General features: G+C 43.0%; 2 protein-coding genes across 2 annotated transcripts; one reads left to right on the forward strand and one right to left on the reverse strand.

The window, feature by feature from the left end:
- Positions 1-46: 46 nt before the first annotated feature.
- Positions 47-3,326, reverse strand: LOC118123871 (RING finger protein 222). Its single transcript, XM_035181517.2, has one exon. It carries the CDS (start codon positions 3,117-3,119, stop codon positions 2,493-2,495), a length of 627 nt encoding a protein of 208 aa, XP_035037408.1. The 5' UTR covers positions 3,120-3,326; the 3' UTR covers positions 47-2,492.
- A 1,484-nt stretch (positions 3,327-4,810) lies between these two features.
- ndel1b (nudE neurodevelopment protein 1-like 1b) lies at positions 4,811-14,578 on the forward strand. Its single transcript, XM_035180958.2, has 9 exons — positions 4,811-4,967; positions 8,453-8,549; positions 10,335-10,488; positions 11,672-11,820; positions 12,012-12,148; positions 12,264-12,431; positions 12,524-12,615; positions 12,741-12,886; positions 13,018-14,578. The coding sequence occupies exons 2-9, from the start codon at positions 8,464-8,466 to the stop codon at positions 13,106-13,108; spliced, it is 1,023 nt and encodes a 340-aa protein (XP_035036849.1). The 5' UTR covers positions 4,811-4,967; positions 8,453-8,463; the 3' UTR covers positions 13,109-14,578.
- Positions 14,579-14,701: the final 123 nt, after the last annotated feature.

Below are 14,701 nucleotides of genomic sequence, written 5' to 3' on the forward strand. Positions count from 1 at the left end.
TTTCATTTATGTGATTTCTTTGAGATCAAAATGTTGCTGAAATCAATTTGTTGTAAAGAGTTGTTATTGTTTGCAGTTCCACATTCAGACCATAGACTTCCTCCCACTGTATGCAAGTGAAGCCACAATATCCCAGATGTTAACACAGATATTTTGCGCATTTGGAGCCAGAGTCAGCGCAGTAACTATCGGGGGATTGAGCCACTGAAGCGAGGTCCCGTTGATACACATGACCTCATTTCGATAGCATCAAATATCAAATTCAAACAATACCTATTTGAAAATTTAGCACTCGAATATAGGTCTGTGTGATAACTATCAAAAACTATAAACATATTTTTGATGTGTACTTTGGCTTTTTTATTTGGTCCATGTCCCAGCCACTGACATGAACGAGGTGGGGTCAATGACCTATACTGCTGCCAGACACCAGGAGGCAATGGAGATGCTTTGGCTTCACATTTGGGAAGAAGTCATGTCTCCCATCTTTATACACAGTTTATGATTTAGACATTGTTACATTTTCACTCCATGCATGAAGTATAATTCCAGTTGTTCATGTTGTACATTGAAACATTTTCATTTTAAGGGGGTTATTTCCTGATTTCCTGATTGATGGGTGTGATCTTGTTCTGGCATCGAATGAAGACATACGATGCAATTCAGGACAACTCAGGTCAACTTGTTCCTTTATCCAACTCGTACAATGAAGATTGAACAAGGAAATGCAGATGAACACAGAAACCGCTCGCCTTCAGTTTTGGGTTGTGAGCGATGTTGGCTCAATTTAGGAGAGCCACACTAAATAAATAAACAAATCAACATTAACAGCATTTTGGGCTTTCCCACACCCATCAACATTCATTCACATCCGGACATGAAAGACTTCATCACATTACATGTGATGGAGTATTTGTACACTGTGTTACTGGTACTTTTACTGAAGAATACTGCCAAAAGTTTAGGTATAGGTTTAATCGCAGCAGCATATTGCATAATTCGACCTGATTTAATTCCTGCCTTTATTCTCTTTTCACCCATCGCCTCCTCTGGCCTTGGGGGGGTTAATCTGGGTCCTGAAAGTCCAAAACAGGGCTGTGATGAAAAAGTCTGACTCAACAAATTGATTAAGCAGAAACCTGGCAGGGCTGAAACAGCAGAGGCCTTTTCGAAAGTGTAACCTGTGGGACTGGCCCGGCAGGATGGTTGAGTGAGGAGGAAACTAGGAGTGTCCAGGTTTGACAGGGTGGTGGTGACACTCTGAGAATGAGTCCCTCTTTTGTTTGGATCCTCCCCCCCCCCCATACAGGCTCAGTGAGACACGGTTAGTCTGTTACGTATGTTGAAATATGTTGAACCACGAATTAACTCTTAGATTAAGACCAACTGACAGATTGATTTCTATGAAAACACACATCATCTCATCATTCATGACTAAATTAAACTCTCTACTGTTTATATATGTTTTTAGGGGTAATCTAATGCTACAGTCCAGCAGCGTGTCTCCTTACAGCAATCAACCAGGCTCAGCTCATCTTTACCAGCCTCCTTCAGACTGGGGACATCAATTATTTCGACTCTAAAGGCGACTCTGTTAACAGCGTCTTTGAACACACCACATGGGAAGCCTGTCACATGGTGTAAGGGATGAAGATCCTGATACAACCATTAACTCCATCCAGTTATTAGACACCGTTCCATTTGATTTGCATGTGTAAGATTACCGCATGAAATGGAAATGATGAGATGATGTTCCATTAAATTTCGGACAACCTGTACGTTGTGATGTAAGAGGGAGAGAGGATAGCCTGAATGTTTTAACATGGTCTTTACCACACTTTGCTCCCTTGTCAGATCCAGCTCATGTCTAATCGCTTTTCTTTTGGTGAAATGTGCCAACACACAAAGCTGTTGAAAGTGTTGTGTGGTGGTATAGTGCATTTTTTTCTTCCCACAAATCCATGGCCTGCTGCTTGGAATCCAGCATCCAATGACCATCAATAATGTTAAATCGTCTTATTCCATTTCTGGTTGTTTAAGTCAGACCTCAAGAATGTCCTGGGATGTTCTCTGAAGTTGTTACACATCCCTGCATGTTGGCTCCTTATGAAACAGGCAGCACTTGTCACAGACAGGAATGCAAAACAAAAGGCTTGAGTTGTCTAGGCTTTCCTAACCTTGGTTTTACTTTAGACTGTTGCCTGGTGATTCACATAAAACAGGTGGCACGCCAGTAAACTTCCTAAATTTTCCTTAAGTTGCAAGTGGGGAGATGACAATGCCTGGTGATATCTTAAAACCCAGAAAGATCATCTGAATTGTACATGTATCAATTTGGATTCATTTGACCAGTAATACAAATAAACTCATGTCACACACTTCATTGCATATGGATGATGTTGAATTTGTGGATTCAACCGAGAGGGGTTTTTTTTAAATAACAGTTCATCACTCCTTATTGGCACTTCGTTAACCAGTCAATAGTCGCTGCGTTATGCCAATAAAATCCAGGGTAAAGTTGCAGCCACCAGTGCGAGGAGAGTAAACGCCGACAGCAGAACGACCAGGCATCGTGCGGTCGTGCAAACCCTGCGCCTTCGCCTGTGCTGCGGCCGAACCGCAGTCATCACAACCCTGCGTGCATCATCCTCCACCATGGGTCGCCCCTCGGCGCTGATGATGAAGATCTGAGATGCGTTGTAGCCGGGGCTGATCAGCCTCTGTCGACGGGCTCGCTCCGAGATCCCCCTGAAGCAGCGAGCGATCCAGTTCGCCCCCCTCGGCAAAGGGGCCCCGGGGGTGCGCCGTGCGCTCGGGAGCTGCCCCGGCGGCCGCGGCAGGGGCACCTCCAGGGTCTGCGCCTCATGCGGAGTCTTGTCCGCCGCGAGGGACACCAGCGCTTCCTTCTGCTTCCTGATGAACGTCAGGTGTCGACAGACGGGGCAAATGATCGTGTCCCTGATCTTCCCATCGCCGTTGATGCTGACCAGCGTTTTGACCAGGCAGTCGTGGCAGAACACATGTCCGCAGCTCAGGGTCCTCTCGGTGCCCGACAGACACTCATAGCACACTGGACACTCCTGTGCGTCCTCCTGGCTGTCCTCCCTGTAAAATGCCATAGAGGGGAGGGGGTGGAAACACTGAATGTTATCCAGTTTAAAATCGGAGCCTTTGGTAAATGTCCTGTGAAGTTCAGCTCCAAGTTGCGTATTCCTCAGCGCACGGTGTTCTTCACTTTGGGCTGTGGGGGGAGGCGAGAGCGGCACCTTGTAAAACAGGGCCTGCCACCTGAGGCTGCACTGACTTCACTGATCGGGTCCCCACAAAACATGACTGGCACTTCAAGTGGCCAAGCTGGTTCATATCGCATGTTCTTCAGATAAGGAAACTTATCCTGAATTTCTTCTCTGTCTTCTCTGAGACACGTTTATTAATTGGGGGATATATTCGTTTTCTTATTTATGAATTATGCATTTATCTACTTGGAACAGTTGAGGCCATATTTGTATTCTTTTCTATTCTATTCGTACATCATTAGATTAATAGACTTCTGTAGGTTAAAATGCTACACTTGAAAGATTGTTCCCCATGTGTGAGGTTCATTACCTGACATCATACGCCCCCTTGTGTCCACTGTAGTGAAAGTTAGCCACAGCAAATCCAAAACAAGGTGCGGCTGAGGACCATAATATTTAGAAAAACAAAATCGATGTCATCACATTCCATGCAATTTGCTGTTGTGGATCACAGTTATGTCCTTGAAGGAAACAGTCATTTATAATAGAGATAGAGAATGACGTGACATAAATAGCCCAAGATAAAATGAAGGAAGACTGAACTGGTGTTTACAAACACTTAGCCTAGTTACAGAGGTTTTGTTTTAAATGATATATGTTAGAAAACAGAAAAAAAACTGGCAACTTGGATAGTTATTATACTATTATAATCAAGGTATACATAATAAAAATTAATGTTTGAGTATTTTTTAATATATCATTTCAACGGGAAGTTTAAAGTTGAAAACTAAAATCTCACCAAAAATATTCCTCTTATGTCAGATTTATAGGGGTTTACAGAAATGAACTTCCATAGCAACCAATATCTTCAATTAACTGATTCCTCTTGGAAAGATTGAACTTGAATATATTTATTGTTTCATTCAGAATCGGGTATGTGGTCTGAAATAATATTGTTGAGTATCTGGCAGATCTCTCTTTCTGTACTAACCCTATGTTTTATATAGTAGATCTATTTCTATACCAGCCCTGTGTCCTATCTAGTATTTACTTGTACACCTGCCCTATGTTATAGATCTACTTCTGTATCAGCACTGTGTCCTATCTGGTATATAATTGTACACCAGTCCTTTTTGTCATCCAGTAGCCCTACTTCTATACCAGCCCTGTGTCCTATCGAGTATATATGTCTATACCAGCCCTGTGTCCTATCTAGTATCTACGACTATACCGGCCCTGTGTCCTATCTCTTAGATCTACTTCTATACCAGGCCTGTGTCCTATCTAGTATCTACGTCTATACCGACCCTGTGTCCTATCTCATAATCCTACTTTTATATCAGCCCCTCTTATATATACTTCTATACCGGCTGTGTACTATATAGTAGCTACGTCTATACCAGCTCTGTGTCCTTTCTTTTAAATATACTTTATACCAGCCCTGTGTCCTATCTAGTATCTACATCTATACCGGCCCTGTGTCCTATCTCTCACATCTACTTCTATACCGGCCCTACCCATTTCTGACGTCAACGTGAGTCACGTCAGCGCGTACGTCTGGTCGGGACATTACGTCTCTTCCGGGAGACGCGTTGGCAGTTTCCTAAACACGGAGCAGCTCAGTCAGTGCGAGCGGAGGCCGGGGACAGGGCGGAAGTGTGTGTGTGTGTGTGTGTTGGATGTAAAGACGCTGAATCTGAGGACAGACACACTCCGCGTTGACATGAGCAGGTAATTCCATCTGTTCTTACTGCGGACGACGCGTCGGTGTCATGGTGTCGTGTTCACGCTCCTCTGCGGCTCCTGTGTGTGTTTATCGCGACGCTCGGGCTCCGGACTCGGTTCTTGCGTCATATTCTCACATTTTATACGTTTATTTGTCTTATTTCAACGCTGTGTAACGTCAGGTTTATTCTCTTCAGGCCTGACAACCACATACTAGGTTTTAGGGGTCGACGCGATGACAGCAGCGGTTTGATGAACCTTAATGACAACCTGCTAGTTTATCTGAATCTGACCTGAAGAGTATTACTGTTATTTGTTTTCAGCTTCATTTTCTTGACTCGATATGTTTATTATGGCTCTACATTAAAAATACTGTTATTTATGGCGAATGATATTTACAGAAGAGCCTCCCACAGTTTAATATTTATATTGAATTTCTTTGATTTTATTGAACTTCCTTGCAAAAAAAAGGCACGTTCTCCTGCTACTAATATATAACACACACATATGGGACCAGGTCTGGGGAATAACGGATATAGAAACTATTAGAATTAGAATGACAAACTGTAGCTCTTATTATTGTTCACATCAGATCAAACCAAGAAGACAATGTAAATAAGCATTTGTGTGAAGGCTGGGCAATAAAACAATAGCAATAATTGTCACGATATAATTTTCAGCAACAGCAATATAGTTCAATATACATCGATGTAATGCTTATTCATTGGGCAAGTACAGTAAAGGGCTCAAATACTTAACTCATCTACCTCTGATTTGTAAAATGTTCTGCTGTTTTATGAAGAAGAGTTTAAAACCACAACCATCAAACATGAGTCTTTAAACTCAAAAGAAATAATGTGAAATTTATCGAGAGTTACCAATATTGACTAGTGTGAAAATTGTTCTCGTATGGCCCTAATTTGTGTTATCCTAAGAGCCGATCATTGATGGATCATTTTCATCACATAAGCTACATACCAAGTAATACTGTAAATATACAGTGAAACCCAATTCATAAAGGAGAAGCAGAATGACTTGACAGAAAAAGGAAGTGTTTTCAAAAATGTAGTCATAGACAAATTATCAATATATTTGGACAGTTTAGTCACAATATGTCCTGAAAACTAACATCCGAACAAAATGTGTCCATAGTTACAACTGGAAAAATAAATGAGTCACAGTCCAGCTCACTGCTCTCTTAGGCCTCTATTAAAGAGAAGTGACTCCATCAGTGCATTAATTTCTTAGTAAACACCACGTGAGTCATCCGCAGCAGAGAAAAAGAGGATGTAGCGACAAGGATGTGGGGAAAGGAAACATGTCTCTTTTCACTACTACCTTCCCTTGTCTGTAGTTCCCAGAGGTCTCCACACACAGATGGTGAAATGTCCCCTGCACCATGTCTGCTGGCTTTGGGCCCTGGACCTTGCAGCGGACAAATAGATCGGAGGGTCGAACTCACACCACTCCAAAAGGATGCTGAAATGAGAGAGACAGAGAGAGAGAGAGGGAGAGAGAGAGAGAGCAGGAGCCGTCATGTCCTCTGTCAGAGTCCCAGCGTCGTTACGTGATATAGCTCAAGCTTTTCGTCTCATTTAAAATGATGTGTTAGGTTACCGGCACAGTGGCGGTCAGTCGTCATATGTACTGCGTTTGTGAAATAGCTCTGGCAGGGGTGCACCTCTGTCACATGATTTAATGATCCCGTCAGTGAGCTAGTAAGCAGCCATATTTTTCTCAGGGGGTGTTTAGGCTTTAGATCTGAATCACCATGGAAACAGTCTCCTGTCGCTCAGAGACCTACCCGGGGAACCCACAAAACACCGGATCACGTTCCTCTTCATAATAACTACATATCTGTTACGTTTGCTAGACTGGCTGGAATTTCTGCTTATCATCAGAAGAAAATAGGTTTCGGGTTATTCCCCTGGAGAGAGTTCACGACTCCGCTTAAGTAACATGTTACGTCAACTTTGGGAACATTTCGCCGTCTCCTCCCTGATGTTGTTCCGGTCTCCAGTTTCCTTTGAGATTTCCACAGCGTTGTACTGACACGTGAGGGGTCTGCAGCGAGGGAAATTGTTGATGACGCCAACTCAGAGGAATGTGTGAAGGGGGCGAGGGTCTGCCTCTGAGTCTGCGTCTCAGTCCGCTTCTTGGAAAGAGAAAAAACAACATACCCATGTCCTTGTCTAAGCCAGACCCAAACTAGTGTGGCCAATACGTAATAATGATAATAATAATGTCTTCATTAACATATGTCACTTATTTTTCGTATTTATTCAACGAGTTTTTGTGCAGACAGTTGCAACAACAATCAAACCACGTTCCCCAAGATTTATAAATAACCTGTCTGCAGGAAATCCTAGTGAGCTCAGGTGGGATTATAAATACTCCTGGAGCTCCACCAGTGACATGACTGTGGGCAGCAGTAACACACACACACAAATGCCTCTTTCTCAGATGTGTTAAATATTTTGAATTCTGCCACATAGAACACAGCGAGGCCGAGTTTAGTGGCTCACCAGAAAACAGGAACGTTCCTCTAGTAAAGAGAAGAAAGGAAAGATGAACCAGGCCACAACAGACAGCTCTGAGCAGCTCCAATAAGTGCTGTTGACTTCACAGACAGGGTTGAGCTGTTGTGAGGTTTGATGAAATGTAATGATTCAGTCAGGACTTCTTTTACTGGGACCAGTCACAGAGGCTGGTAACAGTTCATAGAAAGGTTTGTCATGTTGGCCAATCAGTCAGTTTATTTCAGTAAGTAAGTATTTTCATTGGAGACTGTGGCCAGAGTCACTGATTCATGAGGGAACTACGGAGAACTCCTGCCTCAGCTTTATTTTCTTTACCTTCACAAAGAAGGTTATGTTTTCATCTGGGTTTTCTTTTCATTCTTTTTTTTAGCAGGATAATGCAAAAACTACTCAACTGATTTTCATGACATTTTGTGGAGGGTTGGGGCAAGACCCAGGGAGAAACTCCTCATTCTGGAACATTACGAGAAAGGGCAGAGAATTATTTCTCAGAGAATTATTCATGGATGTTGATTAAAGAAAATCAGGCCTGTTCAGGGTAACGATATTTTTAAGTCTGTTCAATTTGGTGCAGAATCAGCAGATCCAGATAAAAATTTGGATCTAGCAAATTTGAACATGGTTTCACGAGGACACTGTTGGGACTTGGTGGAGCTATGCACTCAACTGAGTATCATTCAAGTGTTGTCATGTTATGTTCTCCTGTTAGGAATCTTGATTTATCTGGATGTTCGGCCCTGAGATTAGAAAGGAATGCACTGCACCGGACTCTGCATGCCAAAGGATGTAAATAGTGTTGTGCCATGTGTGCGTCTCCTGATGGTGTTTCCTTGTTTGGATTACTTGGCCTTCTTTTAACCTCATTAGCATTGACTTTGTATTGTTTTCATAGAAACTCTTAACAAATACAAATCACTGAGAGCCTAATTAATATGTGAATTCAATCCTCAGGTTGCCCTGACATGGACACAGAGATGATTCCCAAATTTTCGTCAAAAGATGAGGAAGTGGATTACTGGAAGTCACAAGCCCTGAAATATAAGAAAAGGTAAGCGACTCAAATTAATTCTCCTGCGACGTGAAAAATATCTTTATTGAATTTCTTTGCCTGTGTGAGTTGACATGAATCATTCAACATGCACTGTACGCAGTAATTCATGAATATAGACGACATTTTCTGTTCTCAGCCTTTTCTACATGAGGAAAATGTTGTTTACTCAGCTCATTCCTGAAACTTGGGTCTTGTAACGATGTGTCGTAGTTTATTTTATGGTCTGTGTTGCAAGAAACATTAAATCAAATTTTTAGACGGTAGAAACACATTTTAACTCCTGACCATCAAGAGACTTGTTTGAAAAGTTGTTGCCACCCACTCTTACATAATACATAGGCTGATGCTAATTTGCTGAATATGTAGTTTTGCGTGTGGTAATGAAAGATGTTATTACACAATCATTTTCAAATTTTACTGACCAAATGTTTTGAAATATTCAATTTAAAAGTTTGAACACAAAAAGACTGTATTTAGCCATATAAGGGAAATGAGCAGACTTTTTTTTTTTTAAAGGTCTGCGCCCACAAACAGCTGTGGCTTACGCAGGAGGAAATGACTACATCTTTGATTTCTTAAACAGAGACCACAGCATATGCTGGGGAATAGGCAGCAGGGGCGCTTACGAGTGCTGTGTAAGATCTTTGTCGAACTCGGTCCGTCTGTATTTTCTATATGTGGAATTTGGGGGCCCATCGTTCCTTGGAGGAAGCATAAAACTACGCAGAGAGGGTTTAAATCCTGGAAACTCCTGCTGTGGGTACAGGGTATAGGGATGAAACATCAGCGCAATGGAAAAATCACTTTTACAGCAAACCATCACATTGCCAGCATGCTGAATTCATTAGTTACCTTCTAAGAAGTTCGCTCCTTGAAGTAATTTCATGATTTACGCTGCTCTGTGTCACACATGTTGTTCTGATCTGCTGGTAAACCAGTGCGAGGGCGGACAACTCTATGTGTGGTTAAACTGGGAAGTTATAGAGCCCAGCGTGCTGATGAAGCAGCCTCTGTGGCAATGGTATGTGTGGGCCGGCACAACAACTGATTCATGGATTCCACTGCGGTGTAGAGCCACTGAGAGGCCATTATACCAGCGGAGGTCAGCTGATCTGGGAGCAGTGAGAACCACGTTTTCACACCACAGGCGGACAAATCAGGGTCGGTTTAGATTATTTAAATACTGAGATAATATCACTATACATAATATATAAGACAATAACTCCTCTTCATTTCCCCTCCGTCTCTGCATGGACATATTTACTTAAAAAGATAGAAACCAGGTAATAAATTGTGTATTATTCCCAAAAGGTTTCTGAATTGTCAGCGCAGACACACATCCTGTTTCCTTGCCCCCCTCATTCTCTCTTTACCCCTGACCTTTAACCCCCCCTTCCCCAGACACATGACAGCAGGCCTGTTTATCTGTGTTACTTCCCGACCACCTTCTGTCACAGTTCAGCTGTCTCGTCAGAGCTGTATATTTAGAACGCCTAACTCGACAATGCTGAGCCGACGCCGCACTATTTCCTGTTTGGCAGATGCAGAATTGCAGGTTAAAAACCTACAAATATCTCCCTGGCTTTTTCGTGCAGGTTTATTTCTGGCCAGTGGAGGTAAAGCTACCAGAACATGCCTGGCTCATCTTACAGGACAAAAGGCAGCCTCTCTCTTCTAGAGCCCATTCAGCCAGTCAGCTCTACACAATTGAATGGCGGACGATGAACAGGGTAGCTGGTAACTGACAGTAATTGTTTGTTTGTGTGTGTGTGTACCATCCAGCTGCCATGATGCACAGGAAGAGCTGCAGGAGTTCCAGGAGGGGAGCCGAGAACTGGAGGCTGAGTTGGAGGCGCAGCTCAGCCAGGCCGAACACCGCCTTCGAGACCTGCAGACTGAGAATGAGAGACTGAAGAACGAGGTGGCCAACCTCAAGGTAACTGTGCCAGGGGACCTGCTGCGAGGCTTTGCTTTGGATTGGTTTGCTTGTACGGTCTGTGGGTCAGGACGCTGATAAAGGAATTAGTTACTTCGGAGGACATCTGCTCTGCTGGAGCCAAAGGTCCCAACGTCTGATTCGTGTAGTAGCTGTTAATAGGGAATGCTAATGTTACATAATCCTCCCGCACTTCTTAATTGGATGTCAGGATAAGGAGGAAGAAAATAGAAAACTCCCAAGGACAAGTTTTCTCAGAGCAGACTTCACCACCTGCCAGAATTTTCACAATGCTCCTCAATTCATTGTTGTCGTTACTGTAGCTATTGTGATTAGCTCACAGAAGCTAATGCAAAAGACGAACAGTGTAAATGAGCCAGAGAGACAGTGAATCATGGTTTCCAGGCATGCAGCCCTGCCACTGACAGCACTGTGAAGTACCCCAGAGCAAAGGAGCCAATGAGCCACTGGGCCTGTCCAGGGAACAAAGACACCCTTTGACAGTCAAATAATGTGGAAGAATATCTTTACTAGCCGTCTCATGACCTTCTAATTCACCAGGTTTCCCCTTTAATGACTGTTGTACTATCAACCGTCTCCAACTTGGTCAAAATACTGCAGTTCTTACAAAAACCCGAACGTATGAACACATCACCCCCATTCTCGCTTGTAAAATTGTATTGCTAGTTTTTTTTATCTTTTAGCGGCATTGCCCCGTTATATCACAGACCTTCTAATCCCGTACATACCTGTTCCTGATCTCAGATCTGCAGATCAGCTGTTGCTTTTGGTTCCCAGGGTAAAGCGTGAAACTGAGACTCCACAACTACAGAATAACCTTCCACAGGGAATCAGACAAGCCACCTTGTTGCCTCTTTTAAATCTCGTTAAGGCTCATTTTTATAATATGGCTTTTAACTAGATTTGTTATCTGTGTATGTAATCTTTCTGTTTCTATGTTAGTGAAGCACTTTGTAAACTTGTTTTTGAAAAGTGATATATAAATAGAGTGTTATTATTATTGTACGATGCTTAAAATAGCAAATGGTTCTTACATGCTGCGTACCTCAGCAAGAAAGAAATTAAAACAATGGTTCCCCCGTAAACAACAGGTCTCTTTTGATTTTCTTGTTTCTCACACACACACTCACTCCCTCTTCTCCACTGTTTCCATCTCTATCAGGAGAAGCTGGAGCAGCATTACGCCCAGAGCTACAAACAGATATCTATGCTGGAGGATGATCTGGGCCAGACGCGCAGCATCAAGGAGCAGCTCCACAAATACGTCCGTGAGCTCGAGCAGGCGAACGACGACCTGGAGAGAGCCAAAAGGTCAGAGGGGAACTGTATGTTTATGTCGATGTATATGATGTAGTACAAGTGAACATTTTTTCTTCTGCCAATTTAATACAAGACAAAAGCTTAGGGTTGATATTTAGGTTTGTTTGATTTGTATATATTTGGAGCCACAGTAATAAAACATAAACGCCATTAACAGTTGTTCCTCTCATTTGTACGTGCAGGGCCACAATAGTGTCTCTTGAGGACTTCGAGGGCCGTTTAAACCAGGCTATCGAGAGAAACGCCTTCCTGGAGAGCGAGCTGGATGAGAAGGAGTCGCTTCTAGAGTCTGTGCAGCGGCTGAAAGATGAAGCACGAGGTAAAGACAACGCAAACAAGAAACCACCCTGCCCCCTTTTTTCGCAGGCAGTATGTCGCCTGTGCAAGGATTAGCAGGAGTAGCATTTCACCAGTGTGACTCTTGTCTCCTGCAGACCTGAGACAGGAGCTGGCAGTGCGGGAGCGGACGACAGATAGGATGTCGGCACCCAGCTCACCCACCTTAGACATCGACAAGATGGATTCTGCAGTGCAGGCCTCTTTGTCCCTCCCAGCCACACCTGTAGGAAAGAGCATAGAGCACCCATTCATCAGCCCGAAAGGTGAGGACTAATCTCACGCTTATATTTCAACGCAGGAGATGGAAATTGAACTGCTGAGTGTACTGATATCGGCTTGTTGTTACTTCCTCTAGCTTTGACTAATGGCTGTGGCAGCTCCTCCCTCACTCCTTCCGCAAGACTTTCAGCTCTTAACATCGTTGGTGATCTCCTGAGAAAAGTCGGGGTAGGTCTTAATCCTTTTTTTTTTTCATTATCTTGTTTTGGTTGCTTAGAAACGCTGTCTCATCAGCCACAGAACAAACAGAAATATATTTATATTGAGATCTCTGTTTCCTATTCTGTCTCTAGGCCTTGGAGTCCAAGCTCGCGGCCTGTAGGAACTTTGCCAAAGATCAGGCCGCAAGGAAAAATTACACCTCGGACAACAGCACACTCATCAACAGCAACGCCACCAAATTCTCTCACTCTCTACATACCTCTTACTACGATAAAACGTGAGTCCTTGGCTACACAAAAGCTCACAACACAAAGTGGATGTGCAGCAAAAATAGCCGGTGTATTACACCTGGTGTCGTGTGTATTTGTTGCCGTCTGCTAATGTTATGCATGTACTTGGCAACTGCAGGACTGTTAATGGATTGGACCCAAGCTCCTTGACCTCCATGGCGCCATCCAGGGCCGTGTCTCCACCAGGCCTGCTGCCTCTGAGTGTGTGAGCTGTCCCCGCGCCACACACACCTCCACTGAAACTCTTATCCACCCATCACAGTGTGGGAACAGAGAGGACACTTGAAAGACCATTACATTGTGTGTGCACGTGCGTGTGTATGTGAGAGTGACAGCGATGTGTGCGTTTTTTGCCTGTTTTGGGATTGTGCATTTTTGAACCTGATGTGTGGAAGAGAGGCTTGACTATACAATGAACCTGCCTCCGGTTTGCAGCTGTAAATGCATCTGTGAGTAGGTGCACAGTGTTTTGTGCTCACGTTCCTACCACTTGCATGTGCCTAAAGCTGCACTGTACTGTGCTTGTATGAATGTCATTGCAATGTGTCGCTCTCTAGATGTCCACTCTGAAGTGGTTATGTCTCTGGTTCCACTGTTCATTTGAAAAATTCTCCCCCGACAAAGGGTCTTCAACAGACTTCAGCTTCCTCGAAATCTTCTTTCTTTTTCTTTCCTGTATTTTTCACTTAAATTGCACAGTTGAACTCGTTTTAATTTAGAATGTATTATATTTAAAAAGGGATGTGTTAATATAATTTATCTCACAGTATGCTTTAAAATGCAACATTTTCCATTTGCAATTTTCCTGCATGTGTGCATATTTAAAGTGGGGTTTGGAGAGGCGTGGTCGGGGCCCTGTATTAACGACTGAAGTGAATGTTGATCGTTCAAAGCCATGCAGCTGCAGCGCCGTCTTTCCTCCTGTTACCGGCTACTTGCTGTAATTGATTTGGAAGTAGTCTCCACGCTGGTTCTGTCCTCTGGGTTAAAGCCGCACTTAAACAAACTGCTCCTTTTTGCCGCAGTTCGAGTGTTTCCTCCGTGGACATGCGTTGGCAATTTGAGGAAACAGTTTTGCCTTTTTTTTTTTTTTCTTCTTTTTTTTATGTTTGATGTATAGATTTTTGAAGTGTTGTGACAGGCTCATTAACCACGTTCTGATGTAATGGCACGGTGCACTCGCAACATGAGTGGGTGAATTTAACTTTATAAAACTCAAACACGAATTCTTTAAAACAAATCGAGAATCCTCTTCGAGACTGTCCGGTAACTTTGGCTGGTTTATGTTGGTAACGTTTAGCCGCTGGGGTTAAATATTAGACGTTCATTTTCCAACCCATTACTTTGTTGACGCATTTTTCTTTCTCTCAGACCTTTGTGTCACCATTTTGACATCTTGTTTCATATTTGAAGGCTTCAGCTTTGAGGTGTCACTATGAGCCTGTTACTAAAGTGTGTTCTACCATCAGTGTACAGAGCTTGCAGGGATGGTAATTTTGCCGAGCTCCACATTGTACATACGGACATTTGGCATTAAGGTCCTATTTATTTCAGATTCTGTATGGCATGTGTTCATATAACGAGTTTTACTATTGAACAGTGGTTAAGGTCACTGTGTTATGATATCATATTGTTTGTCAAAATTGTTTAAGTAAATAAAGACTGAGATGATAAATAAACTGTGGACTTGTGTCATATTCTCGAAGTAAAGATGATGAAATTCTAAGCACAAGATCCAATTACTGGACATTTCCTGGAGAATTTAGGGCCAAATTTGGAGCCGCGATCAAGTATGACTCAGA

The sequence above is a fragment of the Hippoglossus stenolepis genome, chromosome 16 (assembly GCF_022539355.2).
Source record: "Hippoglossus stenolepis isolate QCI-W04-F060 chromosome 16, HSTE1.2, whole genome shotgun sequence".
NCBI lineage: Eukaryota > Metazoa > Chordata > Actinopteri > Pleuronectiformes > Pleuronectidae > Hippoglossus > Hippoglossus stenolepis.